This window comes from Oxyura jamaicensis, chromosome 1 (genome assembly GCF_011077185.1).
Source record: "Oxyura jamaicensis isolate SHBP4307 breed ruddy duck chromosome 1, BPBGC_Ojam_1.0, whole genome shotgun sequence".
In the NCBI taxonomy this organism is placed as follows: Eukaryota; Metazoa; Chordata; class Aves; order Anseriformes; family Anatidae; genus Oxyura; species Oxyura jamaicensis.
In genome coordinates, this window is record NC_048893.1 from 53,411,878 (window position 1) to 53,437,948 (window position 26,071).

Consider the following 26,071-nt stretch of genomic DNA (forward strand, 5'->3'; position numbering starts at 1 on the left):
GGAAACAATAGGTGATTTGATGAGAGCTGCTCTACGATACTCCTGAGAAGCTCCACGGGCAGCTCTGGCCGGAGAGGAAATTGGGGGTTTCCACAGCAACCTGCTGAGGGCACAAAGGCCTGACTGTCTGGGGGGAAGCAATGGAGGTGTCTCACCCTCGTGTTTTAAGAAGGGGTAGCGGTGGAGGGCTGGAGTCTTTCTCCAGCCAAAGTACCTGCAAGAGCATTGCTGTACAGCAGTAGCTCCGTTGGCTGTTGGTCCTATAACTGGAGAGGAGTGACAGGTGGAAACAGAAGAAAAGCACAGCACTTTGCTCCCTTTAGTAGAGCCCACACAGACTGACGCAGAATGAAAGGATACGAACCAAGGTGGTGTACAGACATAAGAAAGGGTTCAAAAGAAATCCTGGGCAGGTAGGGCAGAGGTGGGAAAAAAAGTGGGGGAGAGGAAAAAAACACACGTTCAGCTTAAAATGGGAAGGCTTATAATTTATTTACACAAATATAAAGAAAAATAGAAACATCTGTTGGAGAAGGAAAGAACCAAAAGCAACGGCTGGTCAGTCTGTGATAATTAACTCATCCACGCCCCAGTCTTCATAGCTCCCGTCAGGTAGATAACGACGTATGATTATGGGGATCTTGCGTGCTCTGGAGGAAGGACAGAGAGGTGAAAAGAAATGCCACGGCCTTCACTATAGCATTTCAGCAGGCAATGAAATTGAGGTACGCTGCCTTGCTAGCTTCGGTAAAGCTCATCAGGTTTAAGTGAGAGATCTGTACGGCACCAGAGATTTGGCATTACGCAGTAGAGGGAAGTACCAACAAAGTTTTCTTTTGTAGGTGCAAAGCACTGAGCACCCTAAGTCTCAAAACAAAGACCTCCAGAAGGTCAGTACCCTGCTGCCACTGCAGGAATTGAGCCCTGTGACCTGAAACCACTATGAGACAACACCAAGCATCTAAAAAAAAGATGGGAGGGGAAAAAAAAGTGACTTAAATATTTTTTTTTTCCAAGAAAAACCCAGTGAAGATTTTTTCCCCCTACAAGACACTACAGAAGTGTCAGAATTCTATGAACCTTAATTTAATGCTGACATCTACAGAGTGTTTTGCATGTCTGGGGGCATCAGGTACATTTTAAAGAAGGGTATGTGAAATATTGTGGACTGTTCAGCCACCAAAAGCTGGTAAAGCTGGGACAGAACACAGCGTCTGCTAACAGCAGCTCCAATTAGAAAGCAAGAAAGTGCTGAACAGAATTTAACTTAGTGGAAGCAGATTTAAATCTGCAGAATGTAATTAAGCAGTCTGGAATCTAACCAGGGCATCAGGTTTACGACCATATCAGACGTGAAAAGTAATACAACGTCTTTAATGACCACAATCAGGGCTTCTGTTTTTCTAGTGCCAAAGCAGCTCCCTCATGCCAAGAATCACAATTGAATTTTGGCACAGCACAGGATGCCACTGTGTGTCACACTGACTGCTTTCTAGAGCTCGCACTCAGACAGTGACCAGAAGCAATTTAGGATCTTGGAGATCTGACAGGAGCATGACCCATGGAGGTTTTAGCAATGATAAAAGGAGCTGCTGTAATAGAGATATAGAGTCTGCAAGAGCAACTGCAACGCACTGCGAAACTGGGGGAGCAGAGGGACAACTCAACTCAAGCAGAGGGACTTAATCAGGAAGGGAGTCTGGCTGGTCTGCTTGAAAGAAGCCTGCCCATGGCATACTAGCTCGCTGACCACGTCAGCAAGCTGTGGGCCAGAACACTCTGCTGTGGAAAGGTGGGCCTGTCAGCAGCCATCGAGAAGCTGATTTTGCTAGTCAGAAAGGATTTATTTAATCTCTCTGTAAGCAAGGGTTGTGCCTCCTGCAAGCACAATAAGCCAGGTGTAGAAGGATGCAGGTAAAAAAGACATTCTTACCAGGGCTTTCACATTACTAACCTCACCTTATTTTTAATGTTGCCAGCACTCTGTTTGAACACAGGGCTGTTCAGAAGGCTCCTTTGCATCAGTCCCTTTCAGGGAATTAAACTGATTCCAGAAAGATGAGGACCTTGCGTTCTCATCACAGAAATAAAAGACACTTGGACTCCCAAGTAAAAGAGATCAGAGCACTGCTAATCATCAGCACTACGCAAGAGCTCCCATGATGGAAGAGCAGCTGTGGAGAAGTCCCAAGGAGCAGAAAAGGAAGGCAACTGTAGTACTCACAGTTACTGAGGGAACACAGTGTTTTCCTGGAATGAGCTGCATGGAATAAGCTGCTAAATGCTGGGATGAGGAGGAGAGTGCTTGCTTTATGGAAATCAATACACTCACTGCCAAAGGCCAGGACTTACTTGAGCTCTTTCATGGCAATCAGCAAGGGATCTGTCTCTCCTTCCAATTCCACCATCACGGGGGCACACATCCTGGAACAAAACATCCACAACCATGTGAGAGAACACGAAGAAGGGACAGCTAAGCACGTGCCTGCGTGTTGCACTCTCGTCCGCTTTGGGAAGAAAATTTCTCCAGGGGACTATGGACTGAGTTTTTGCTTGAATGTTCTTCTGGCCCGGCCAGCCAGCAGGCTGGGGGTGCACAAGGAGCTGGGACGGGACAGAACCAGGACAGCTGACCCAGACCAGCCAAAGGGATATTCTGTAACACATGGCATCCTGCTGAATTAACAGGTGGTGGCTGGCCAGGGGCAGGGGGAACGCTGCTCAGGGACGGGATGGCGAGCAATTGCATCATGCATCACTTGCTTTATATATTCTGTTATTATCATCATCATCATTATTTCTCTTCCTTTTCTGTTTTATTAAATTGTCTTTATATCCATGAGCTTTTACTTTTTTTCCCCCCTCCCAAATCTCTCCCCCGACCAGTGGGATGGGAAGTGAGCAAATGGCTGTGTGGTGCTTAGCTGCCTGCCAGGTTGCACCACCTCAGAGGAACAGAGTTATCAAAACTGACCTCAAATTGATCTAACAAAGAGGGGTTAAATAGGCATCCCCCATGTTCTCACTTGCTCACATCTTTCAGGCTTTCTTTAGGAGAAAATGAAAGAATGGATTTTTGATGCAGTCTATGCCTAGGGGAAAAAAAATGCATTTTGCAGAGGGTTGTAAAACTAGAGCAAGCACAGCTGACGACTGTCTCTGGTGGCAACAGCAACTGGAGCTCACGTTATGCGTGGGTAAGGCCACTGGGGGGCTGCTGCTGGCCTAGAGTCAGCACCGCGAGCAGAAGTACGCAGCTGGAGGAGCAGCAGGCACCAGAGTGCTTTGGATTACAGGCCTGGCACATCCCCATCCCATCTCACCCATTTTTCTGGTCTTTGACCAGTTGAAAGAACGCGCACAAAATAGCCTTCTGGAGTGATAACTGGGCAAAGAACAACTCAGCAAAGTGACGATTAAGGAAAGATCATTTAGGGGCTTGTAGATGGTGGTCAGATGTGGAGAAGCATTACTTTGGAAGGTGAACGTAGCTAAGATGAAATTCAGAGATGCCCTTTCAGACAAATTTTAACACAGTTTCATAGTCTCGCTTGTAGGGCGGTTTTTCAAAAAGCACAAAACTTTTTGAGATGTATTATTAAAACAGATCTGGACAGGTAAATGGAAGAGGTTGAGAGCAGCCAGCCTTAATAGCACTTCAAATAGGATTTAAGTGGTATCATCTATCGTCAATGATGCCACGCTACTCCAAACACTTAACCAACTTACAGTTTGCCACAACACAACTGCACTCGGAGCCTTCAGGATGGCTATGCCATTCCTAATTCTTAGCCATGTGCTAATAGATGAAGGTGTTGTAGAGCATCTCTCCCTAAAGCTTCAGCTTTTTAGCTCGAGCCCATGCTGGCTGCCTTAGGAAAGGCAAAAAGCAGGATCAGCGTGTCACGTTCCCCACTCTTTTTGCCCGTGACATCTGTTAGAGACGTAAGGGCTCACGGTGTTGCTTTTCAGTGCTGACTGTGACGGTGATCCACAAGCTCAGCTGTCAGGTCAGGGACTACGTGAGGCCCAGGAGGTTTTAAGGAAGGGAATAAGCAGCTTTAACAGGGCTGGGAGACATTAGGAGAGGACAGCCTTACCGTGGGGATGCTTGGGAGACAGCGGGGAATACTCACGCTATCTGGAGGGCGCGTGTGCCCAGGACTCTGGCCCGCTCGTACTTGGTCATGTAGGGGGTGGTGATCCGCTTCTGGTTAGCCGCCTGCCGCTCTCCCGAAGGCAGGATCTCCACGTTCTCCTGTCCCTCCTGGGGAAAACAGCACAACGCTACGGCTCGGCTGCGCCTCAGGCCCGAGCGGCGGGCGAGCCGGGGGGGGGGGGGACGGACGACACCCACCTCCTCCGCGTTCTCCAGGTCCTCCAGACCCTCGTCCTCCTCCACATCGTCGAAATCATCCCCGTCGAAGCTGAGCGGCAGGAGGGGAGGGCACGTCAGGCAACGCGCTCGGCTCCCGCCTCAGGATCCCGCTCCGGATCCCGCTCCGGATCCCGATCCCGATCGCGACCCCGACCCCCGTCGCGCAGCCCGCCCCCTGCCCCCTCTCCCCCCGCCGCTCTCACTTGTCCTCGTTGTCAGACATCTTGGCTCCTTCCTCGCCGGCCGCCCCCGGTCGCTCCCCGTGACGCGCCTAGCAGTCGCCCGGCGCCATGGCGCCGTTGCCGCGGCGACGCGCCGCCATTTTACCCCCCCCCCCGGGTCGGCACCGGCCGGCCCGGGCGGGCTCGGAGGGAGGAGGCCGAGCCCGGTACAGCCCCAAAACACGGGAGCTGCTGCGAGGTAACGGGGCCCGAGGCGGGGAAGGCCGCGTTAGGTGGTGGGAGACCCGTGTCTGTCTGTCTGGTCCCTAGGGATCCCCTCCCTGCGCCGTCCTGGGTGTTACGGGGACGCGGGGAGCCCTCTGGGGCCCTGTTTTTACACATAAACTCTGTTTTCCAGCCATGATGGAGGAGTCGAAGCTGACGAGCTTCCAGAGGCGATGCCTGATGGAGTGCCTGGAACGTGAGTGCCGTCCGCCTCCCGTTCCCCCCTCGCCGCTGTGGTGAGCAGCTCGTGCCCCTGGCCCCAAGTGATGGGGTGCTCGCCCGCGGGCCGCTCGGACGGAGGCGTCCCGCTGCCTTCCACACGGCAGCACAGCTGCTGCTGTTTTGTGTAAGTATCGGGTGAGGCGGCCCCAGAGGTCCACCCATGAGCAGCATCTGTGGCACCGTGGATACTTCTTGTCCGTGCTACACCGAATCTTCAGCTGGTGGTAGCTGGGGGCCATCCAGCCGGGCTCCTCTGCGTCTGACATCAGTATTTTGGGTTTGTTCTCCAGGGGGAGATGCCCTGCCCCTCCAGTGCCACCCCACATCCAGCAAACAACCAGCGCCCGTGCCGCCTGCTTCCTCCCCGCCGCTCTGTCAGCCGAGCAGGCTTTCAGCTAAACCGCATCTTCGGCCTGCCAAGGTCTGCCAGGCAGGAGATGCTTACACCCGAGAGAAGTTCAAGCCACGAGCAAGGAGTAAGTCAGAAAACGTCGCTAATCATGACACCCAGTCCCTCTCTCTTCCCCTTATGTCCACCCCCTGCCTGCAACCTCAGCAACCATGGGAGGTATTCTTAATTACTCTTCATCCTCGTACTTTCTGACTTCAAAGGTGCTTAAAAAAGATTTGTGAGGGAACGTTCACTGCAAACGCTCACTGACTTCTGCCCGCTAGCTAGGGAAATTATAACTGATAGGAACTTGTGCAGTCCTTGTGTAAGAAGGGGGTGCTATATAATTTTCTAGCTTATAAATGTGGGTTAAACCTTTGATGTCAGTTTGTTTTTCCTCTTCGCAATGAAGATGCTTGTACAATTCAGTCTGGGGATGCACTGTCATTAATGTCACACTTCTGCTGTCATTAGCAGGGCAGCAGGATGGCCAGGCTCCTTGGTGAGGAGACAGGCTGCTGAGCATTTATTTTATTCCTTGTCATTCACAGGAGATTTGGAAAGGGAGAAGCAAAGGCTCCAAAGTATCTTAGCGACTGGGAAGGATGTGGTGGAACAGCAAGTGAAGCAGACGCTTGTTCAGACAAAGGAAGAGAAGATAACTGAGACTGACCGCTTTGAAGAACGTATGTCGTCATGTAGTCTAGCAGGGGGTACAGGGGAAGCCTGGAAGGCTGCTCCCCCTGAGGGCCGTGAGGCAGGCTGTGTGGCCCCGAATCTGAAGCCCTGGCTGGAAGGGAGCACAAAGCCAGATTCCCAGAGGAAGGACTTGACACCATTCCTCTGCGATCCAGCCTTCCTCGCAGAATTTCTTCTGCAGAGGCTTCCTGGCAAATGCAAGCTGTCTGGGTTGCCCGCAGAACACAAACTGCTGGCAGAGGAATACCGTGGTGATTCGCAGGGGCAGCCTGGGCAGAAAGCCCAGGTACTGTGGATCCTTTCTCTAGCCAGTGTGACTCAGCGTAGGCTAGGATGTTTACCAGCCTGACCGTGGTTTGGGCTGTGTTTATCTTCACTCCAGGATCAGTAAAGTTACACTAGCAGAGCTTAAATGTAGGGCAGAATTTTAAGCAGTGGTGGACTTTGTCCTGCACAGTGATGGCAAAAGCCCTGGGATGGCAAAGCCCTGCCTTATGTCTCGCTGTGCTTGAGTCTCCTATGTGTGTGAGCACTCCAGACAGCCCTTCTTTAACTGGGACAGCACGGATCGATAGCTACCAAGTACAGAAAACTCTCACATTACAGAAAAAATAAATAAGGGAAGTCACTGTTCCTGCAGGATAGGGAAGGGAGCTGTGCAGGGGAGGGGGCTTCCCAGTGTGTGAGGGACTTCCAAGGTATTTTGGAAGATGGGTGGGTGTTACAGCAGATATCACCCCTCCCCTGGTGGGACTGCTGCTCCCACAGAGCCGGGAGGTTGAGGGTTTGCAGCTAGCCGTTTCCTTGCCTTTTGGCTGGATCCTCTTTTCGCAGTGTTTTCTCTTTGGCAGTGGTGAATGAAGTTCGGGAGAGGCAGGAGTTCCTGGCAGAGATGGAAGCTCTAGGACAGGGCAAGAAGTATCAGAGAATTATCCTCACTGAAATCTCCCAGGTATGTGAGGGCCCTGGCAGCCGCTTTCTTTCTACATCTGCATGCACCTTCATCAGGGAAGCAGAACCTTTGCTCTTGCAGTTTGCTAAAAAAAAAAAATAAAAAAAAAGAAAAAAGCTCCTGGCATTCTCCTCACTCAGCCCATCCCCTTTGTACTTCGCAGAAAATGCGCGAGATGGAGATCATTGACAAGAAGAGAAGTGAGGAAGTGAGAGAGACCATGACAAAAGACTTTCCTGCTGGGAACAAATCTGATTCCCATGACTAGGCCGAGGGAAAATCGCAAATGCAATTTGTTCCCACCTCTTCTCCCACACCCCTGGCACTGGAGTCTCAAGGGCTGGCCTGTGCCTGCCTTTCTCTCAGTGGTTCCCCTGAAGAGGGAGCAGTACCACCTGTTGCCTGAAGCCAGAAGGCAGGAACAGTTTGTTCACAGCTCGTAACAGAAGCAAGCTGTTGTAAAGTCCTACCCATGCACCAGATCCCTTCTTGCTCAACAATATTAAAAAGATGAAAACGCACAGCAGCGGCTATTAAAACATGACAAAGCCTTTCGGTTATGCAATGCCTCCGAGTACAGCGCTCCACACAGCTCCAAATGTCATTCCTTCTCCTGCATCTCCCCAGAGGTGGAGGTTTCTTGCGGCAGCATGGCACTAACGTGTCACCGCCCGCATCCAGCACCCGCTCCAGCCCGCACAGCTCCGGGAACGGCTGCGCTGGCAGATGGCGAGGAGGAAGATGCAGCCGCCTGGCCTTGCGCAAGCACGAGCCTCCAACATTACAGCAGGTCAGCGTGACCGCGTGCATCAGCAGACTTCTCCGTGGCAGCTGAACTGGGCAGGCGCTCAGGAACACAGATTCAGCGTCGGGGGAGAGGGGATTTCAGCCCGGAGCGTGGTGCGCTTTGCAGCAGGCTTGCTGTGGTTTTTTGGTTCCTGAAATCACGGTATGCTGAGCAGCCGTCAGTCCCCCACAAAGCCGGGAAACGGTCATTGAGTCACCACCTCTGCCCGTCAGCAGGCTGAAGCACGACGCCCCCCTATTCCCTCATAAAGTCCAGCGTAGGGAAATGCAGAGGCGGATTTTAAGATCCCATCATCTGCTTTTTAGCAATACTCATCAGCCCCTCCACGAGCCAGGCAGCATGCCCAGAACAGTGAGCACAGAAAGGAATAAGAAACCTAAGCCGTGATTGGTTTTTAAATCCTTTTTTTTTTTTTCTTTTTTTTTAATTTCTGTTCAGGTGAATGGAAGTCACGGAGTTAGTACAGCGTAATTTACAAATCAAGGTTCTGACCGGGCACAGGGCCAAGGGGTGTCAGGCTGCGGCGATCCTGACGGCCTTTGGCAACGGCGACGCGACAGCAGGCTCTAAAACGGACGCGTTTCTCCGCGGAGAAGAGTTGTGCTTTGGGTTCTCCCCTCCCCTACCACTGCTCCTGATCAGCCCGCTGAGGTGTGGCAGGAGTGGCACGGCATCTGGGGGGAGCGGGGGGGGGGGTGTTTCCAGAATGCTACGCCAGCCGCGTTGCAAGGCACTGCTCTGAGTGTTTTGGCTGAAGCCTGCTGTATTTTTGGAAGGGGGCGCAGCGGTTTGTTCGGGGCTGACATGACTGATTTGCTAACGGGAAGGCGTGACGAACAGCTGACCAACCAAACACCCGTGAAACAAAACGTCTAATTCAGACCGATCGCACGACTCAATAAATAGCTCCTCGCCTTGGAGGAGAAGGCAGGAAACAGAAATGGAAGGAAGAAGGGATGGGTGGAAGAATACTCTCCACCCATTCCCTCCCCTGATGTACACACACGCACGCATACAACAAATAAAATAGGGATTTAAAAAGTTTCAGGGCGGGTTTGGATTCACGTAGTAAAGGAGGTGTAAAAAAAAAAAAACCCAGCCAGCCAAACCCTCTTTACACACTTTTAAAGTATATACAGACAAAGCTGGGGAAAGGTCAGTTGTGACTCTGCCTCTCTCCCCAGCCGCTCAAGGGTGGCACTGGTGAGCAGGGGCTCGCCCCTTGCACTAAGTCAGTCTTGTGCTTTTCTGCCCTCGCCTGGAAAAGGAATGTTCCTCCCTCCCCCTGACGGCAGCAGGCAGCGGTGGTTAGCAGCAGCGGGGGTAAGATGTCCTGAGTAGGGCACGCGGGCTGCATCCGAGATGTACGCGGTCCCCTAGGGTCCTCTCAGCCCTGTCATGCTCAAGGGGGGGGAAGTCTTCAGGGGGAGGGGACAGCTCAGAATAAATAGGGCACCGGTTATGCTTTTGGCTCTGGCTCTAGAGCCTTGTGACGTGAGAGTGTTTTTTTTAACATTTTAGTTTAGGCCAGTAAAACTTAAAGAATCCCGCTTCCAATGCCAGGCTTTTCTCTTGCAGTTAAAAACGGGGCAGGAAGGGGACAAGAGTGGGCAGGGAGGGTCGACCAGATCCCCCCTGGCAGAGGATGGAGGCACACGGAGCTGTCACAGTAAGAGCGGGAGAAGGGGGAGGGGGGACAGTTAGTGCAAGTTTTCCCACAAACACCAAACTCCTCAGCTTGCTTCTCAGGCAGTAACACGGACACACGACAGGGCAGCATTTCTGAAAAGCGGATCCATTTGCTCCCTGCCCTGTTAGCGAGGCTTCAGAGGGGAAAGTCAGCCTCCTCCACAGCCTCGGGAAGGGCAGCGCTGCCGTCAGGCTCCCCCGCTGCGGGCAGGGGGCCGGAGGCACCCTGGGGTGGCAGTGCTGGCGCCTGGGGAGGGAGCGATGGATGGGGAGAGGCGAGGGGAGCAGAGGGAGCCCAGCCCCTCGTGGCAGGCACCCTGGCTGCGGGAGGCCAGGGCAGTCAGGCAGCACGTCCCTCCCACTGCTGGCGGCCCCTGCTCTAGCTTTTCTCCTTGGGTGACTTGCTCTTGGAGTCGTGTTTGTTGCCCAGCAGCTTGAGCACCTTCATGGGCTTGAATTTGCCTTTCTTCTTGCTCTCGGCCTCCGTCTCCTTGTGGAACTCTGGGGTGGCAAAGGAGGCTTGTTACTGCGAGAGGATGGTGGTTTGCACACACGTGCACACAACGACAGGGACAAGGAATCAAAGCTCCCCACTGCACGCACACTTCCTTCTGCGTAACAGGGCCTCACAGCACAGCTGTGCTCCAAACTTTTCAGGGCCCTACAGGAAAGGCTTCATTGTCTGCACAGAACAGTGTCACTTCCTCCTCCTGCACGCAATTTCATGAATGGTTTACACGCTGCCCCTCACCCAGGTCAGCAGCGAAACCACTGCTCCAAAATCCTCCTGCTAGTTTCTTACCTTTCCTTTTAATCATGGCTTCCAGCATTTTATCCTCCTCCTCTTCCCTGAAAGAAAGAGTGGGAGACAGGTCAGCGACTCAGCCTTGAGCAGCTGCTGCATTGTTTAGAGCCGGAGAACCTCCCCCTCGGAAGCCGTGGAGGTGTAGATCCACCAGTGTCGTGTGAGCAAGTCCCACACGCTGCGAGCGCGGCCCTGGCCGTCCCACACAAACCATTCAAAGAGACAAGGACCAGGAAGCCTGGGAAAGACTCCAGCAGCAGGGACGTCTCGGGACATGCCCACGAGCCATTTGTGTGGCTCTGAGTCAGACGGGCCCACTTCTCCCCTCGCCCCCAGCCCGCATCCCTCCTCACCTCTGCCGGTCCTCGTCCAGGCAGTTGACGATGGCGTTCCTCTGCTCGATGATGGTCACCAGCTCCTGCATCAGCACCTGCTCCCTCACCCGGTCCTCCTCAGTCCAGTCCTTCTCTGCCGAGCCAAACCCCAAGGAAGGACAGGCAGTTAGATGGCTGCAGGAGCTCTGAAATTCAGAGCTCGGGGCAGAGATCCCAGAGATGAAGCCCGGGGGAAAAGCAGAGGCAGCTAGAGCCGGCACCACGCTTTACCTGGCTTGTTGAGGAGGCAGCGCAGCTCGTACTCCACGTCCGCCTGCCGCTGCTCCAGGTTCTGCTGCTTGAAGCTGCAAGGGAAGGGGGCACCGCTGGGACCTGCTGCGAGGCTCCAGAAAGGCAGAACGTCATCCCAAAATAGGGGGTGGCCTTGGGAAGAGCCGCCAAGGTGCCCGTCTGATCCTGGATAGCCAAGCCCCACCAGGGACCAACCCCGGCTGCTCGAGGCCTTCCTGGAAGAGACGCTGCAGGGACTTTGGGGATGTGCAGCGGGTCATTTTTGAGCATGTTTGGACACTTTTGTCTGCTTGCCCTCCTTCCCCTACTTCTCCAGGCCCTCCAGTTTTAGCAGCACTGAGACAGGACTTCCCACAGCACCGTCGGTGTCGCCTGCCGCACACACACACACACACACACGCTTACATGTAGATGAGCTCTGACTCGTGGCGCACCAGCATGTGCTTCTCGTGGATGAGTTTGAACCAGTCCACCAGCAGGCTGTCCTCGGGGCTGTCTGCCAAGCAAAAGGACAGTTCAGAGCCAGCCCCAGCCCTGCAGGATCCCGTCAGCACTCCGCGAGAGTCAGCCTGACCTCATCCTGTTCCTGAGCCCCAGGAAAAAACCTCGTCTCCTCTTTCACCTGCTTCCACTCCACGAGCGTGGCTGCGACCTTTCCTGGAGCCCCGCACAGTTCTTTGTGCTCTCCCACCCCCACCATCAGCGGGGAGGAAGCCGCCGCTGCCAACTCCCCAGCTGGACGCAGAGCAGCCCGCGGGTCCGTCCCGCCCCACGTACCATTCTCAGCGCTGCGAAGCTTCTCCTCCAAGGCCACCCCGCGGTGCTCCAGCTGGTCCAGCTGGTGCTCGATGGCATCCATCTCTCCGTAGATGTCTTCCTCGGGGATGTACTGATCTGTCTGCACCTGCCAAACCCCACAGCAGGGACTGCCATTACCACCAACCCCTGGCTTCTAGTGGTAACCCTAAGGCTGCTCTCAACTAATGGGTGCAGGAGGACAGCAGGACACCCCCCGGCTTCTCCAAGGGCCCTTTTACCTTGCGTTTGATCAGCGGGAAGCCGTGGCCCGGCGCAGGAGGACGCACTGGCTTGGAGCCTTTGGGAGGTTTCTTTGCGGAGGGCGAGGCAGCAGGCGATGGCTTTCGGTTGAAGGGGTTCTCTTTGCAGGAGGACTGGAGCGAGAGGACAAAGGGAGATCCGTGAGGGTCCGGCAAAGGGAAGGGACCGAGTATCCCAACAGCTGGGATCGAGCAGACGGGCAGCCCTAGAGCCTGTCCTACCCCACGCCCTCCCAGAGGAGGCACACAGCACCGATCTCCACCAGGAGCCCAGCCACGGGGTGACAAACAGCTCTCCTCACGTTTGGTGTGGGTTCCCCAGCCTCCCTCTAATGAGAACACCAAATTATTTTCTGTGATGGTTCCCTTCCCGTTTGCTTTGAGCACGCGGAATTTAGCACTTGGGGCAAGCAGAACAGGAGCACAGCCACCACTTAACCAACACATGCCCGAGCCTTGCTTTTGGGACACACACACACACACACACACAAAAAAACCTATGTAAGGGGCAAGCCTGGACTCAACCCCCCCTTTGAGGTCACCACCTCACCTTCAGCTGGGGTTTGGGTGAAGAGGGCGGCTTCGGGCTCCCGGCACCCCCATCGGAAGCCAAGAGGATGGGCGTAGGGCTAGCCCCAGCAGGAGGCCTGGGGGGCAGCCGGCTGGGGCTGGTCTTTAAGCTGCCAGCAGAGACGCTCCTGCTGGCGTGCGGGGCGCTGGGCTGCGCCTCCGCGCTGAAGCTGGCCAGTTCGCTGGAGGAGGAGAAGGAGGAGGTGGTGGAGAGGCTGGCTGGGGCGGCAGGGCTCTCGCTGGAGGAGACGCTGGCCAGCGGCGCGTCAGCGCTGGAGGTCTTGGTGGCCGTTGGCGTGTGGACAGTGGGCTCGGAGGAGCTCTTAGGCACCGGGGCCTCGTCGGTGTCGCCCAGCACCTTGGCCGAACTCTCGGAATTGATGCTCTCGAGGCTGAGGGCCGGAGACGGAGTGGAGGAGGATGGCTCGGAGTGCGACAGCCTGGAGATGGGGTGGTGGGCTGCAAAGCAAAGGGGGAGCTCGGGGAGTAAGGGGGGCAGCCAGGAGAGAAGGGGGGGAACATACTGGGGTTAGGGGTGTGTGGAAGGGGAAGCGGTGAGGAGGAGGGGTAGGGGGGTGGGGGAAAGCTCACCTAGCGGGGAAGCACTGGGGGCTCGCGGGGCTGGCCGCTTCTTTGCCTTGGGGCTGCTGGTGGGAGTGATCCCGTACCAGGGGTGGAGGGACTTGGCAGCAGCCTCCCCCTGCTCCTGCTCAGGCGTGCTCTTTTGGGCAGCAGCAACCTCCTCTTCCTCCTCCTCCTCCTCAAAGGGGTTGTACGGTTTGGGCTCTGCGGCATCAGGCTTGCTCTCCTCGCTCTTGGCTTTGCCCACCTCCTCCCCATCCTCCTCCTCCGCAGTCCTGCTTGGGGTCTCGTGGCCGCTCCCCGGGGGAGGAGGAGGAGGAGCTGGCTTCTTCTTGGGCTCTGCCTGCACTAAGGCCATCCACGGCGGGTCCTTGGCTCTTGCAGCAGCTCCAGCACTGGGAGAAGAGAGGAAAAGATAGTGAGAGGTGGCAGGGAGCTGCCCGTCCCGCAGCTCGGAGGATCCCTGCTCATCAGGGAAGCGGCACGGATCCGCTCCTCGGCACCGCGAACGCACTGTGCTTGTGCAACCTCTGTCTCAAGAGCGGGCAGCAGCAGGCTCCTGGAAGGAGCCCGGTAGGTATAAAGGTTCCCAACAGCAGCCAAGCACCCGCAATGTCCTTGCACTGGACCTTTCCCTGGACAAACCCTCCACAAGGCTGCCACGTGTCTCCTTCTCAGCATGCACAAGCAGGGCTGTTTCAGCAGGAAACGCTGAAATCATTTTCTGCACTCCTGGAGCCCCCAAGATTTTTATTGGCCCTAAGGGACAGAGCCCCTGGGAGGTACAAGCACCAACAGCGCGACTAACACTGGGCTGGCACTGGCCAGGGGAGGGACTCGATCACGACCTCCATCCTCCCAAGAGCTGGGGCTGACGGAGGGGGGAGAGGAGACCAGAGCCGAGCCATCCCCACAGCCCCACCTCGCGTGGGGGGTTCCAGGTGAGCCATGAACAGAAGGACGTACCGATCAGAGGAGCAGGGTCTCCCTCGGGGTTTTGGGACAGGGAGACTGGGTTCAGGTCCCCTACCTGGAAAGACACGGGCAGACTGTCACAACACCAGAACGACACATCGAAAGAGGTTAAATCAACACAAGGTGCATCTCCCTGTGGGAGGCTGGTTGTTCCCACTTTCTGCAAACCTCGTGGCATTTCTCCCCCGGGCAGTGCAGTCAGTCTCCCCCAAACACCCCCCTTTTTCTCCCAGTCTTATGCTGGAGTTGCAGCTGGAAGACTGATGTATCCCTCTGTTTTCACCCCTGCATGCTGCCCTAACACTGCCGCCCCGCAGCACCCTCTGGAAAGCTCCAGAGAAATAAAATGGAGCAGGCAGGCGCGACACCGAGCACCGTTCTCTCCTCCACGTGGTCTGCAGGCAGCTAAGGCTCAGTGTCCGAGCCCAAGACTTAACTGGAGGCAGAAGGGCGCCAGGCGGCAGAGAAGGAAGGAAACTCGTGGACGTGGGCAGCACCCCCGTGCTCTCACCGTTCACCATGCCGGGCGCGCAGTCGCTTGCCTCGCCCTGGATGGTGGAGCGGGGCCGGGGCACGGGGTGGGAGGCTGGAGGGGAGAGGGCTGAGGCATCCGTCGACCTCCTCGGGGCCGGGGTGGGCCGAGGGTCTCTGAGGCGTCCGTCCAGAGGGCTGGCTTTGTCCTGGCTGGGCGCTGAGGGCTTGCTGGGAAGGGGAGGCCTGGGGGGTATTTGGGAGGTGGGTGCCCCGCTTCCCGCGTGGGGCGTCGCTGTCTCTGCTTTGCTGGGTGCGCTGTCCTTCTCCTCCGGGCTGGCCGTCCCCTCTGCAGGCGTCTGGGTCTCCGCCACGTTCTCCACGGCAGTGCTGTTGTCCTTCCCCACCTCTGCTCCCGCAGGGAGCCCATCCTCACCCACGCTGCCGGCAGCAATTTCAGTTCTTAGCTCCGGCGACTGCCGGTCGGGGCTGGCCCTCCTGTCCATCTTGCCGCTCACGGCCAATTTACCACGATGGTGTGTGCAGACAAACGTCCCCGCCTCTGCGCCGGGCTTGTATGACCCTGGGAGCAGGGTGCTGGAGCACTCCTTGCACCTGCCAACGAGAAGAAAGAGCCCCGTGAGGTGGGAGAGGCCATCCTGCCCTCCAGGGAACCGACGGGGCTGAGGAGAAAGGCTGGCACTCAGAGATCTCTTCACCCCGGCTACCAAATCGCATCGTGATCTCGGGGAAGTCATGCAGGAAAGGAGAGGAAGAGAAAACCATCACCACACCAGCGTGTGCCCCCGGTGAGCTCACAACTCAAATCCTGCATGCATCTGGGTTCCTCTTTCAGCTCAGAAAGGATATAATGAAGGGCAGCATTGGTGCTGGGGTACGGCATGGTTTCCAGAGCCAGGAGAATGAGACTTGCCAGGCTGGAAAAGATGCACCTGGTGGGGGCCAGGAGAAGGGACAAACACTGAGCATTAAATAAAACAATACTACTTCTGACTCAGGAAATCCCTAAGCTGGAGGCTTGAAGAGAAGTCAGGAGAAGCAACGTTCACGCCTGGTCTGACGCTCGTCCACTCTCTCCCTGCTGAACCTTTGAATCCTCCCTAATGAAGCACTCTGGGTGCAACCCTAAGTACACAGCACTGGCATCCAGCTCAGCCCTTTTCCACCTGGGAAGGGAGGAGGACAGCGTGTATGAAAAAGAGCCGAGGGCAAGGGGCTGATGAAGCAGCCCCATGAAAGCCGAGCTTGTTTCTTCTTGCCTGAACACTTGGTGCTCACAGCAGCCAGCCGCCCTGCGCTGCAATCAGATAATTTTGGTGAGGAATTCTGCTCTGGGTGTCCACTTGGCTGCTGCTTCCTTTGAAATGCAGAGCAGAAGCGTGAAGACACAGGGGCGGGGAGAAGGGCTATGACGAAATGAAGAGGTAACAAGTTTGGACATGGGGAGAAAAGAAGTTTGTTTTGGTTTTATCTCTGTCAGCCCACAGAGCACGCTGCCACAGAACGTTCCCAGGCAAGCAGCAGCCATGAATCAGCAGGGAAAAATAAAAAGGCACGGAAAGCACACAGAGAAAAAATACTTAGGATGAAGTTTGGGGACTCTCACTGCTGAGTCTGAAAGGCCACGAGCTGTGCCAAGACAGGCACTGCAACTCTCCTGTCCCTGGCCCAAGACCAATGCTGCACCTGCACTCCAAAGCTCCTGCTTTTGCCCTAGCTGCAGACAAGAAGCATGTTGAGTCCCAGCACAGCTCCTCTCTCACAATACTGTTTCAGGCTTAGTCAGGAGCTGCTCACACAGTTAAATGAGGCCTCCCATAACTTTCCTGTGGCTCAGCTCTTCTGTCCTCAGACGCCGGCTGCCCGCTTGCAGGCTCTTGTCCTGTGATCCAGAGGAAAGATCTCACCCCCTCGTCATCCGAGCAGGGAAAGCGAAGTGAAATGACTTCACTGGTGCTGCAGGTAAGGACCTGCACCCAGGGAGTAACCGCAGGGCTGCTGACGTCTCATCCCTCGTTCCTTGGCTTGGTAACAGCTTGTAGCTCCCCACACGCTCCCCCTGAGAGCCCAGCACCGCCCCGGGCAGCACAGGAGGAAGGAGATCTGCAGGGCTGATGGTCCACCTCGGACCTCATCATGGTGGGGGTGTTACTTGGTAGGGAGGCAGTAAGGAGGCAAAACATCCTGGTTTTGGGGGGCAGGAGAAGCACAAGAAGCTGGTCAGCAGAGGGGGAAAGAGCAGGAGAGGCAGGGAGCAGGGACAGCAAGCAGCACGGGGCTGCACTCAAGGAACCAGCCAGACCTCTGGGACACGGGGCTGCGAGGGAAACACCATCAGTGACCCCCATCCCTCGAGGCCCTGTGTTGCAAAAAGACACACAGGAATGGGGTCTGGCTGGCTGCAGAGCTCCAGCAGCTGCCCAGCACGTACCTGAAGCACTGGCGGTGGTAGAGCTTGCCCTCGGCCAGGTAGCGCTGCACCAGGTGGACGTGCTGCTGGCAGGCGGCGCAGGTACTGCTGAGCGTGGTGCGCTGCGACGGCTCCGCCGGCTCCAAGGGGACATCGTTCTGAGGGGGGACACGCGGGGAGCTCAGCGAGGGGGACCACGAGGTGCTCGCCACCAGCCCGTGGCTCCTCCGGGGCAGCTGCTGCCCGTGCTATGCCCGCTGCCAAGCGCTTGTGGCATGGGGGCTGACCTCAGGGCCAAGCAATGCGCACAACAGCTGCCCCCAACTCAAATTAGAATGGAAACCCTCCAAAAGGTGCCTTGTCCCTGTCTGGAGGCAGGGCTGAAGGGCTGTGCAAGGAACTAATCTAAACCCTAGGAAGCAGGGACCTCTAGGGGGTCTCCCCGCTCTTTGCCATCCCAGAGACCCACCGTACCCTGAAATAAAAGGCCAAGGAGACATTTTTTCTGCTCACCTAATCCCACATTCCTGCTCCTTCCTCATCTACAGCATTATGCTTCCGTAGGAGGGAAGATGTTCGTGCCCTGGGTGCCCAAAAAACCACCCGGTACCCATCCCTCTCAACCTCTTCCTTACCAGAGGCTAATTTCAGTCCAGAGATCCCTAAAGAACACACACTCTCTCAGCAGAAACTCCCGAGGTCCCAAAACCCCCAAATCCCTCCTACCCCAAAACACACAGCTGCTAGCCCCCTGCCCAGATCCATCTCACCACGATGGGCTCTCTCCCCTCCCCTCACGCCCAGCGCAGGGAGGACCCCTGCCTCAGGCCGACTTAAAAATCAAGAAACTGGTCGGTACCTGCGGCGTGGAGGAGCTCTCGGCCGCAGCCACGGGCTTCTTGTGGGACAGCAGAGGCGGCGAGGCGGCCGCGGCCGGGCGCTTCATAGGCGGAGGGACTCTGGCTGGAGACAGAAGGCAAAAGGAGGATCAGGCGAGAGCGGTGACTCATGCCACGCATGTGGGGGAAGGGGAGGGGAGGGGAAAAAAAAAGGCAGCCTTGTGACACACAGGACTTGCCACTCCTGACACTTCACTGCCTATTTTAGGGGGCAGAGGGAAAGGCAGGCTAATAACGGGGCAGCCACGGGCCTGCAGCAGGTCCCCTTCTGTGGCCCACGGACACCAGCCGCCCACTGTCATTTGATTTACCCATCAAATGCCACTTGGCTTCCTTGCTATCAGCTTCCCGAACAATGCTTAAAGAGCAGAGCACCCTAAATACCTGCTGCTAATGCATTATTGCTCCCCACTGGGTTCCGGGGTGCCAGCAGGTCTGTGGAGCACCCCTTGCCCAACAGCCCTGGAGGCAGTCCTTGGCTGGGAGGGCCGGCATCCCAGGAGAAGTGCTCACATCCACGCACGTGGGAGAGATTTATCTGAGATTGTGGCTGACGTGCTGGAGCTAGAGAGCAGAGCAGAGACCTGGAGCTCCGATCTCCACCCTGGAGGGATGCCCTGGGAGAGCTGTCTCAGAGCAGCACTCAGCTTAGGTTGCAGCTGCAAGGACAGATGAGCTGATTTAAGACACCCCACCCTGGTTCCCCTCCCCCTGTCACTTCAAGCTTACTAAGGTGATAAAAACTAGCTGTGGTAGGCACGTTCCCTATCTAGCTTTCCTCCACTTCAGTGGGTTAAGGTAGATCACAAAGGGGTCTGATGTGCTCCAGGGGCAACCCAAGTGGCAGGAATGCAGCACGGAGGGAGGAGAAGCAAGGCGTTCCCCTTTCCCCAGGTGAGCTGTTAAATCATTCCCTGCCTCTTGTGAAACCTCGCCCTGCCCTACTCCCAGTTCGAGGCTCGACTCACCAGCACCACCAAGATCCAGAACAGGCAGGTGTTAGCTGTCCCTCTCCCACTTTCTACAGAAAGGAAGGTTTCTACCACCTCCAGGCCCACAAACCTCCAAACACCCGACCCCAGAGTGGCTGCAGGACCCCACAGATGCTGAACTGCAAAACCACCACGCAGGATTCCTTCCCAGATGTCAGCCCCACCTCCCATAAAATCTCACTTCTAGATGTAATGCGCTCCATGCACAGAAAATAAAGGTTTGGGCTAGGAATCTCTGACACATTTACTGAACGGAGGGAATTCAGAAGACTTCTCTCAGCACGCGGTGCCTCTGGGTTTCTGGAGCCAATCTGGGGGCAAACTGGAAGGCAAAGGTGGGGAAGGGCACTCACCTTGGCTGGGGTTGTTGAAATGGTTGTAATACTGAGACACGTAAGTCATGATGCTGAGGCAGTCGGGGACTTTCATGGAGACCATGTCATTGGGATCTAGCAGGGCTGGGATGCCCAGCTCCCGCTCTGCCAACTCGAAGGCCTGCAGGAACAGCAGAAAGAGGTGGTAACGAGAGAAAATTGATACCCTCTGACAAATAATACAGAAATCAAGCCGGGAGGATCCTGCTGGAGATTAAGCAGTAAGCCTACGGCATCCCAGGTAGATGGAGGATCCCAGACGTGCTGCTTGACTGGAAAGAAGGCAGCAGGAGAGCAAGGGAACAAGTCGCTGCAGCTGCCCCGGTGTCATTTCAGCTGTCTGTGCCCCTGCAGCTCCCTCCCAAGTGCTCTTGTCATTCAGCTACCGCTCTGAGGGGGCCTCTCAGGAGGTCTCAGCACTGAAAAAATGTGTTTTTTCAACCTGTGAAACAGGCACACCACCACTTATCCTCAAGCAAGAGCCTGGCAGAGCCAATGAAAATGGCCATATGAAGTAAGTGGGGCTGTAATCCTCACTAGAGACATCATCTTGGCAACTACCAGCATAACCACCTGATCTTCTCTTTAGTACAGGCTGGATGTTGATGTTTCAGACACTTCCAGCTCCTGCCTGCTGCTTACCAGCAGATTTTTCTCGCCCCCCCCCCCCCCCCCCCACTGTCACTAAGTTCTTCCCCACTGCATGACCTCCATCCAGTCATTCTCGTGTTCCTTCTTCCTCCTGTGCATGGTGCAGCTGGGACTTACCAAGCGGTTATTTTCGTAGACATTTTCCTTGGAGAGAGAATCAAAGTCTCTGAAATGAGAAAGCAAAAACAAGCGACGTGAGACACAGAGCTGAGACGTGCGCACCCCAGTGCCACCACATGAAGGTTCTCGGGACGGACAACCTTCCTCAGGCATTTCAGCAAGTCGGCACGTAAGAAGCTAGATAAAGAAAACTTTGATAAAGCAGAAAAACTGTTAGGGAAATTAGAATTAAAAAAAAGAAAGTCCCAAACGGGTGTTGGGCAGGAAATCAACCTTTTCCACCTCTCATTTCTGCCCGTGCAGGCACAGGCTGAAGAAATAACTGGGGCACAGAGAGGAACCCCAACAGCTCCCATCATGGGCACACTGTGGGATTTCACCTGTCCCCTTTGGGAAATCAAATCTGCCTGACCACGGGGATCGAGCAGCTCCCCTTGCCAGAGGAGCAAGGCCACAGCAGGGGACCGAGGGTTAAAAACGGTCTGCAGGTTTTCCAGAGAGGGCAAGAAATACAGGAAGGAGTTAGCTACGCCTTCTGCACGTTCACGGGGGCATTATGTGTGAAAGCAGCATCACGCTAAACCAAACATAACCCCTTCCTGTCGAAGATCTCAGCTTCGTTACAAAAAAAGCCCCTCGCGCAGCAGCACGGTGTGCCTGTGAGAACGTTCACAGCCCAGAGGGGTTCAGTGTCAGGTGAAACGAACCTGGTGGCGCAGCGAAAGGTGCCGAAATTTGGGACGCTGATGCAGGATTCCCCCCGCTGCCCCCGTGCTGTCCCGCAGGCACCCGGGGCCCTCCTCAGAGCCTTTCACGTGCCTGTCCCAAGGCTGCGGAGGAAGTCCCCGATGAGCTCGGGGAGGTTCTCCCAGCTGCCCGCGACCCCATAAAATTACACTTCCTCCATTCAAAAGCGAGAGGCTGCTGGTGCCGTTTCCTCCGAGACGAACCAAGCTGCAAGAGCGAAGGCAGGAGGCGTGCAGGAGGCGGGCTGGGCGTCCTGCAGAAGCTCCTTGCACAAAGCACAGGCAGACGAGCCCACAGAACTCAGCCTGGTCGAAACACCGCAACTTTCCCCCTCCTGCACGTTGCTGAGAAAAGGTTTCCGTGGCAGGCTTCACTTTGGTGTGAACGCTGGGGCCTTTTCTGTATTTATGACCAGTTTCCACTGGGAGATGTTTTTCCTCTGAGTCTTTTTTTTGCCTCGAGAACTCCTTGAACCTTGCTGCATTTATTTATTATTTCTCTTTTAAAGAAAATACCAGCTTGGGAAGGGAGAAGAAGTGATGACAGCGGAGCTGGGGATCGGCTGCCCTCTAAGCATTAACAAGCTTCATTCGGAATGCCCTCGCTTTCAGGATATGGGAGTGGCGCAGCTTGAAGGCTCCTTGGTGGCCTGGGCTGGGAGTTTTTGACAGACAAAACACATGTCCACTCCACCCCACCCTAGCAAACCGAGGCCTTTTTAGAAAACCAAGTCAAATCTGCCTGGGAAAGCGGATGACGGCGGGGAGGACGTGACGCTCAGAAGGCAGCAGGAGGGCTCCTAAGCAGCGAGGGAATACAAGGATGGTTTTCCCACTAATGCAAGGGTGAAAAGTCTCTGCTTTTACCCTGGATATTGAGTTCCACCAGTACGAGGCCCTGGGGGATCACAGTTTGTTTGGTTGCTCTCCGAGGCCTCTTCTAGCTCTCTCCAGGCACAAACTGGACCACGCCGGTCTCCATCACCCGTAAGGACGTGCAGAGAGTGCAGGAGGGTTTCCCCACACATAATCTCCTCTCCCGAGGAAACACCAGGAAACACCGGTCCAAGGCATCGGACGTGAGAATAAGAGAGACTCTGGACATCCCAGTCGATGGGATGCCTCGGCTCAGCAAACCCCGGCGTGGCAGCGTATCCTGGAGGAACATTTCCATGCAAATAACATCCCGAGCACTTCCCTAATTAGATACACACCAAGCCACTAAGTACTCCGGGGTTTAGGGCAGCTGCCAGTGAGTGCAGCAGGCCCAGGGAAGGGGGAAGGGTGTGCTGCTCTGCTAAAACCAAAGCAAATCCCTGGATTCCTCAAATATCAATCACGAGCTCGCTAACGGCAGCGCCGCAGAACGAGGCCTTCAGCTTCCCAGAGCTTGTCAGGGAAACGCGGGCAGGACACGGGGGGGAACAAGTGGGATTTGTGAGCCTGCCTGTAAGCGATCCCGCGGCTGCTGGGACGCCGGGCAGCCTTCCTAGCACGGCTCTCCTCGCCCGTTTTCCTCAAGCCTCCATCTCTCCCGGTGCTCAAAAGGCGTGTGCCATGCCCTCTTGTTCTTCTGGTCCTGAGCGCCAAAACCCCTCCTGAGCTCTAGGAAGCCAAAAGATGCTTGTCGCTTCACTAAGCTGGCACAGGCGCCTTGCAAACATTAATTTCATGCTTCAGATTTCAAGAACGCTAAGAAAACAAACTTGTTAAGCCCCGCAGTCTGCTGTCAAGTCGGCCTGGACGCTTCCAGCTTAACTGACAAGGGGAAAGAAGGGATTAAATGTCTTGCCCCAAGATCACGGTCAGACTAAAGCCAGGTTGCGCCCGAGGGAGCAGGTTTGCCAAAGGAGTGCCTCAGCTGCTGCCAGCTCCCAGATAGGGAGAGCGAGGCAGCGAAACCAAGATGTGTACTCAGTGGAACAAGAGCTGGAAGGCCTGGATGCAGACGTTCAGCCTCGTGGTTAAACACACAAACCCCACAAGCACGCAGCCTGTCTTCGGTGGGCAGTTCAAGATGTTCTGGATTCAGCAGACACCGAGCACTTCCAGCTTTGGCTGCTTCGTTCAGAAAAATCAGTGCTCCCAGAGGAGCGTCCCTCCAGTGCCACCTGCCTCAGTCCTGGGGGGCTGTGATCGAAACAGGGGTTATGCTGAAAATTATTCCAGCTTCACTAATCTCTGTGGCCTCTCCTTCCTTTTGAGACAGGGCCGGACAAGCAGGACAGACAAACAGCCGACACGACAGCCAAAGAAAGCCCCGAGGGTCCGGGTGGCAGAGCAGCAGCATCACGCAGGTACACGAGAGGGCTCCGGCTGTATGGACACGCTCACTCTTCCGTTCTGTGGCGGAACGGAAAGGCAGCAGGAAAGGGGGAGGCAGCTGAATGCAGACGAACCTCAGCCTTTGGGGCTCACGGGAGCAGCACGGTCGTCTCAGGAGAGCCCCTCGCAGAGGAAGACCCTGCCAGGTCAGAAACGTGTTGGTAGTCTTTGCCAAGTCCCGTCACCAAGCTGACTGAAAGCACTTCAGAAGAAAAGGAGGGCCGTTACTTTTACTCTGCCATCGGGAGATTTTCTGCCTCTGATCCAAAGCTCCCACTTCCAAATCAGGACAGGCTGAGGAAGCTGGAATCAGATGAAATGGTGCTGCTCCTGACCACCCTGCGAAAATCCTTCCACAAGATGCCATGTCCTTGTAAGGCACTGGGCTTTGCCTTTACGCTGCGGCTCGTGCAGAGCAACTGTGAAGCATTTTGTTAGGACATCTGCCAGGAGCCGATTTAAGCCCACCGACAACTTAAGAGCAGTGGCTGCTGCTCAATGGGATGGTAAATACGGTCAACGGGAAGCCAGCAGGTGGTTTTAGTGGTCTTTATTGTCAGCTTTTGCTAAACCTTCGCTTTTCGGTTCTATTACCGTGCTACCGACCAAAAAATCAGAAACACAGGAGCTGCTGGTGTTCCGGTCCTTGATTTGCCTCTTCCTCTCCAGCAGCTGAAGCAGAGGCACGTAGCACCCTTGAGACCAGGAGCATTGTCAGAGGCTCTGTTCTGTCTGGTCAGTGTCAAACACTGGATAGCTGGGCTCTCAGTGACTCCTCAACACCAGGCTGCGGGTTTCAAGGTGTCCACCCCAAAAAAGGCAGACAGCAGCAGGGTTTCTAGCCTACCTCTTCAGCTTCTGCTTGTACCAACACAGGCACTGCAGCTCCACTGGGGCATCGCTGCTCCCCTGCTGCCTGCCATAGACCATCTTTGCTGCTCTTGTGACAAAAAGCTACCCCGGGGCCAGCTCAGAAAAGAGGATTTGGTCAGCTGAGGCAGCCTCGGCTGACAGCAGGAAGAAGAACCAGCCCAGGAGCAGAACGTGACAGGGGACGCAGTGCTGTTGGCGGGGCTGGGAAGCCTGGCTGACAGGTGAGGAGCGTGTGTACATGTGCACACCAGGGGCACAGCAAGGTGGGGCAAAGTGAAAGGTGAGGGCTAGCGAAGACTGGAGCAGACAGGAGGCGGATTCCCAGCAGCGTCAGGGCAGGCAGGGTTACAGCAGCAGCGGCAGGTCGGGGCAGATTCCTTCCATGGCTCAGCCAGTTTCGCCAGCGTGACAGCGTGCCCCGCAGCGATCCCAAGCTCACGTCTGCCTCATCGAGCTCCCATTCCCTCTGCTCTCCCAGAAACCTCGCACAAGGGAGGCGGACGGGGAGAAGTAACCGAATTACAAGGCGTTTAGTGGAGGGAGGCCAGCAGAGCTCGATAACCCTGGTGGCATTCGCTGCAACAGGAATCGGGCTGGAAGCATCCCAGCCTGGGGCTCGGCGTGTTACGGGCTGGGCTGGCCACCTCTGGAGAGCCAGGAGCAGCCCTGCGCCAGGCCAGGATGCTGCTCCTTGGGAAGAGGGATTGCCCACCTCCCTCCGCTGCAAAACACCCCCTCAGGGACCCAGAAATAACCAGCGCCCGCCAGCCCCACAAATCCTCCCTGACAGCTGAGCTCAGCCCAGCACCAACCCCTCTCCACCCTGCACAGCCCCCAAGCTCAGACCCAGCTCCCCCGACCCCCGAAACCCCCCAGCCCCAAAACCCCCCGGGGGACGGATGGGGGGGGGGGGTGGGCACCCCTCCGCCTCCTCCCCGTCCCCCGCCGCCCCTGCCCGGCTGGGCGGCCGAGGCGAGGCCGGTGCTGCGCGGCCTGTTTCGCCGCCCTACTCACAGCAGGTCGGGCCGGTGCCGGTGCAGGATGGCGCAGAAGGCCAGGCCGTCGCGGAACGAGGAGCTGAGGTCGCGGATCTCCACGCCGCGGTAACCCTCGCACTGCCGCCGGCACCAGGCTTGCAGGGCGCCCCGCGGGCCCGACATGGGGGCTGCCGCTCCGCCGCCCGGGGAGCCGACGAGGGGAAAGGGAGGCACGGAGCGAGCGGGGAGGGCGGCGGCGCGGCCCCGCCTGCGGGGAGGAGGAGGAGGAGGAGGAGGGAGACGGGGCCTCGGCGAGGGACGGCCCCGAAGGCCGGGGACCGAAGATGTTGGGGTCCCCCTCGGCGGTGGGGAAGCTGAGGGCGCCGCTGCTAACGCCCCGGTTTGGTTGTCCCCACGGGAACGCCCAGGCTTTGTGCTGCGGCAGGCTGGGGGGGAGCCTCCCCTGCTGCTTCTCCCCACGGCGCGGGGAAGGCTGAACGCCTGGAGAAAAGTGCCTCAAGTCAACGAAGCCACCAGCCCTCGCTCCTGCCTTTTTTTCTGCTCAGCCCTTGGAGGAGTGGGAGAGAACAGTATAAGCAGGAACGGAAAACGGTTTGGAGTGAACCCTAGTTTATTTATTTATTTTTTATAAAAAAGGAAAAGGCAACCTAATTTCTGGATCCTGTTCAGGCTTAGATGAGGCTGCTCTTGACATCGGCAGAGCTCAGCATTGCTAGGGCATAAGCTGCGGCAGCAGAGGATGTGAAAACATCGGACAGTGAAGTACATATGGGACATGGGAGTCTCCAGGGATAGGCTCTGGGCCAGGGAGGGCTTTGAAGATAAGGACACTTGGAGTTGCAGGCAGTACTTTGCAGGAAGTCCTGGAAGAAGTGGAGGAAGAGCACGATACGATCTCAGGAACTCATGACAGTGAGAAGATGGATTGTCACAAGTGTTGGCTTGTATGCTGAGTGTAACGATCTGACCGGGGGGGAAAGCACGCTATTA

The 26,071-nt window shown here is 56.1% G+C and overlaps 3 protein-coding genes and 1 long non-coding RNA gene across 6 annotated transcripts; 2 read left to right on the forward strand and 2 right to left on the reverse strand.

The window, feature by feature from the left end:
* Nucleotides 1-467: 467 nt before the first annotated feature.
* On the reverse strand, nucleotides 468-4,715 carry POLR2F (RNA polymerase II, I and III subunit F). The gene is made up of 5 exons (XM_035339534.1): nucleotides 4,582-4,715; nucleotides 4,358-4,427; nucleotides 4,137-4,267; nucleotides 2,353-2,424; nucleotides 468-650 (listed from the first exon to the last, which is right to left on the reverse strand). The coding sequence occupies exons 1-5, from the start codon at nucleotides 4,599-4,601 to the stop codon at nucleotides 560-562; spliced, it is 384 nt and encodes a 127-aa protein (XP_035195425.1). The 5' UTR covers nucleotides 4,602-4,715; the 3' UTR covers nucleotides 468-559.
* Nucleotides 4,664-8,988, forward strand: C1H22orf23 (chromosome 1 C22orf23 homolog). 2 transcript variants are annotated; one of them, XM_035339512.1, is made up of 7 exons: nucleotides 4,664-4,798; nucleotides 4,904-5,020; nucleotides 5,337-5,522; nucleotides 5,989-6,123; nucleotides 6,988-7,088; nucleotides 7,252-7,878; nucleotides 8,335-8,988. In XM_035339512.1, the coding sequence occupies exons 1-6, from the start codon at nucleotides 4,669-4,671 to the stop codon at nucleotides 7,354-7,356; spliced, it is 774 nt and encodes a 257-aa protein (XP_035195403.1). In that variant the 5' UTR covers nucleotides 4,664-4,668; the 3' UTR covers nucleotides 7,357-7,878; nucleotides 8,335-8,988. The 2 variants fall into 2 exon arrangements, with proteins under 2 accessions (XP_035195403.1, XP_035195413.1); XM_035339522.1 differs by having other exon boundaries at nucleotides 4,958-5,020.
* Nucleotides 8,989-9,552: 564 nt separating this feature from the next.
* LOC118174280 lies at nucleotides 9,553-24,176 on the forward strand. Its single transcript, XR_004754597.1, has 4 exons — nucleotides 9,553-9,733; nucleotides 13,123-13,130; nucleotides 15,306-15,311; nucleotides 24,165-24,176. It is a non-coding gene; the product is annotated as an uncharacterized LOC118174280 (long non-coding RNA).
* On the reverse strand, nucleotides 9,899-25,310 carry MICALL1 (MICAL like 1). Of its 2 annotated transcripts, XM_035339488.1 has the most exons (16): nucleotides 25,098-25,310; nucleotides 20,137-20,185; nucleotides 19,348-19,489; nucleotides 17,963-18,066; nucleotides 17,125-17,261; nucleotides 14,713-15,287; nucleotides 14,193-14,256; nucleotides 13,236-13,621; nucleotides 12,625-13,103; nucleotides 12,054-12,188; nucleotides 11,794-11,920; nucleotides 11,422-11,512; nucleotides 10,996-11,069; nucleotides 10,744-10,858; nucleotides 10,388-10,434; nucleotides 9,899-10,086 (listed from the first exon to the last, which is right to left on the reverse strand). In XM_035339488.1, exons 1-16 carry the CDS (start codon nucleotides 25,241-25,243, stop codon nucleotides 9,965-9,967), a joined length of 2,793 nt encoding a protein of 930 aa, XP_035195379.1. In that variant the 5' UTR covers nucleotides 25,244-25,310; the 3' UTR covers nucleotides 9,899-9,964. The 2 variants fall into 2 exon arrangements, with proteins under 2 accessions (XP_035195379.1, XP_035195389.1); XM_035339498.1 differs by lacking the exons at nucleotides 9,899-10,086; nucleotides 10,388-10,434; nucleotides 10,744-10,858; nucleotides 10,996-11,069; nucleotides 11,422-11,512 and adding an exon at nucleotides 11,549-11,702 and having other exon boundaries at nucleotides 11,778-11,920.
* Between the last annotated feature and the right edge of the window lie 761 nt (nucleotides 25,311-26,071).

What these genes read in the sequence shown, in the direction of transcription:
- MICALL1 (XM_035339488.1), bottom strand. Translation starts at nt 25,243, where the DNA reads ATGTCGGGCCCGCGGGGCGCCCTGCAAGCCTGGTGCCGGCGGCAGTGC. An exon ending in TCCCGCTGATCAAACGCAAG is followed by an intron (nt 11,921 to 12,053) that starts GTAAAAGGGCCC and finishes GGGGTTTGGCAG; the next exon opens with GTGCAGACAGATCAGTACAT. An exon ending in GCTTCGCAGCGCTGAGAATG is followed by an intron (nt 11,513 to 11,793) that starts GTACGTGGGGCG and finishes TTTGCTTGGCAG; the next exon opens with ACAGCCCCGAGGACAGCCTG.
- POLR2F (XM_035339534.1), bottom strand. Translation starts at nt 4,601, where the DNA reads ATGTCTGACAACGAGGACAA. An exon ending in ACCTGGAGAACGCGGAGGAG is followed by an intron (nt 4,268 to 4,357) that starts GTGGGTGTCGTC and finishes TGTTTTCCCCAG; the next exon opens with GAGGGACAGGAGAACGTGGA. An exon ending in ATTGCCATGAAAGAGCTCAA is followed by an intron (nt 651 to 2,352) that starts GTAAGTCCTGGC and finishes TCCTTCCTCCAG; the next exon opens with AGCACGCAAGATCCCCATAA.
- C1H22orf23 (XM_035339512.1), top strand. Translation starts at nt 4,669, where the DNA reads ATGGCGCCGTTGCCGCGGCGACGCGCCGCCATTTTACCCCCCCCCCCG. An exon ending in CCTGATGGAGTGCCTGGAAC is followed by an intron (nt 5,021 to 5,336) that starts GTGAGTGCCGTC and finishes TTTGTTCTCCAG; the next exon opens with GGGGAGATGCCCTGCCCCTC. An exon ending in GTTCAAGCCACGAGCAAGGA is followed by an intron (nt 5,523 to 5,988) that starts GTAAGTCAGAAA and finishes TGTCATTCACAG; the next exon opens with GAGATTTGGAAAGGGAGAAG.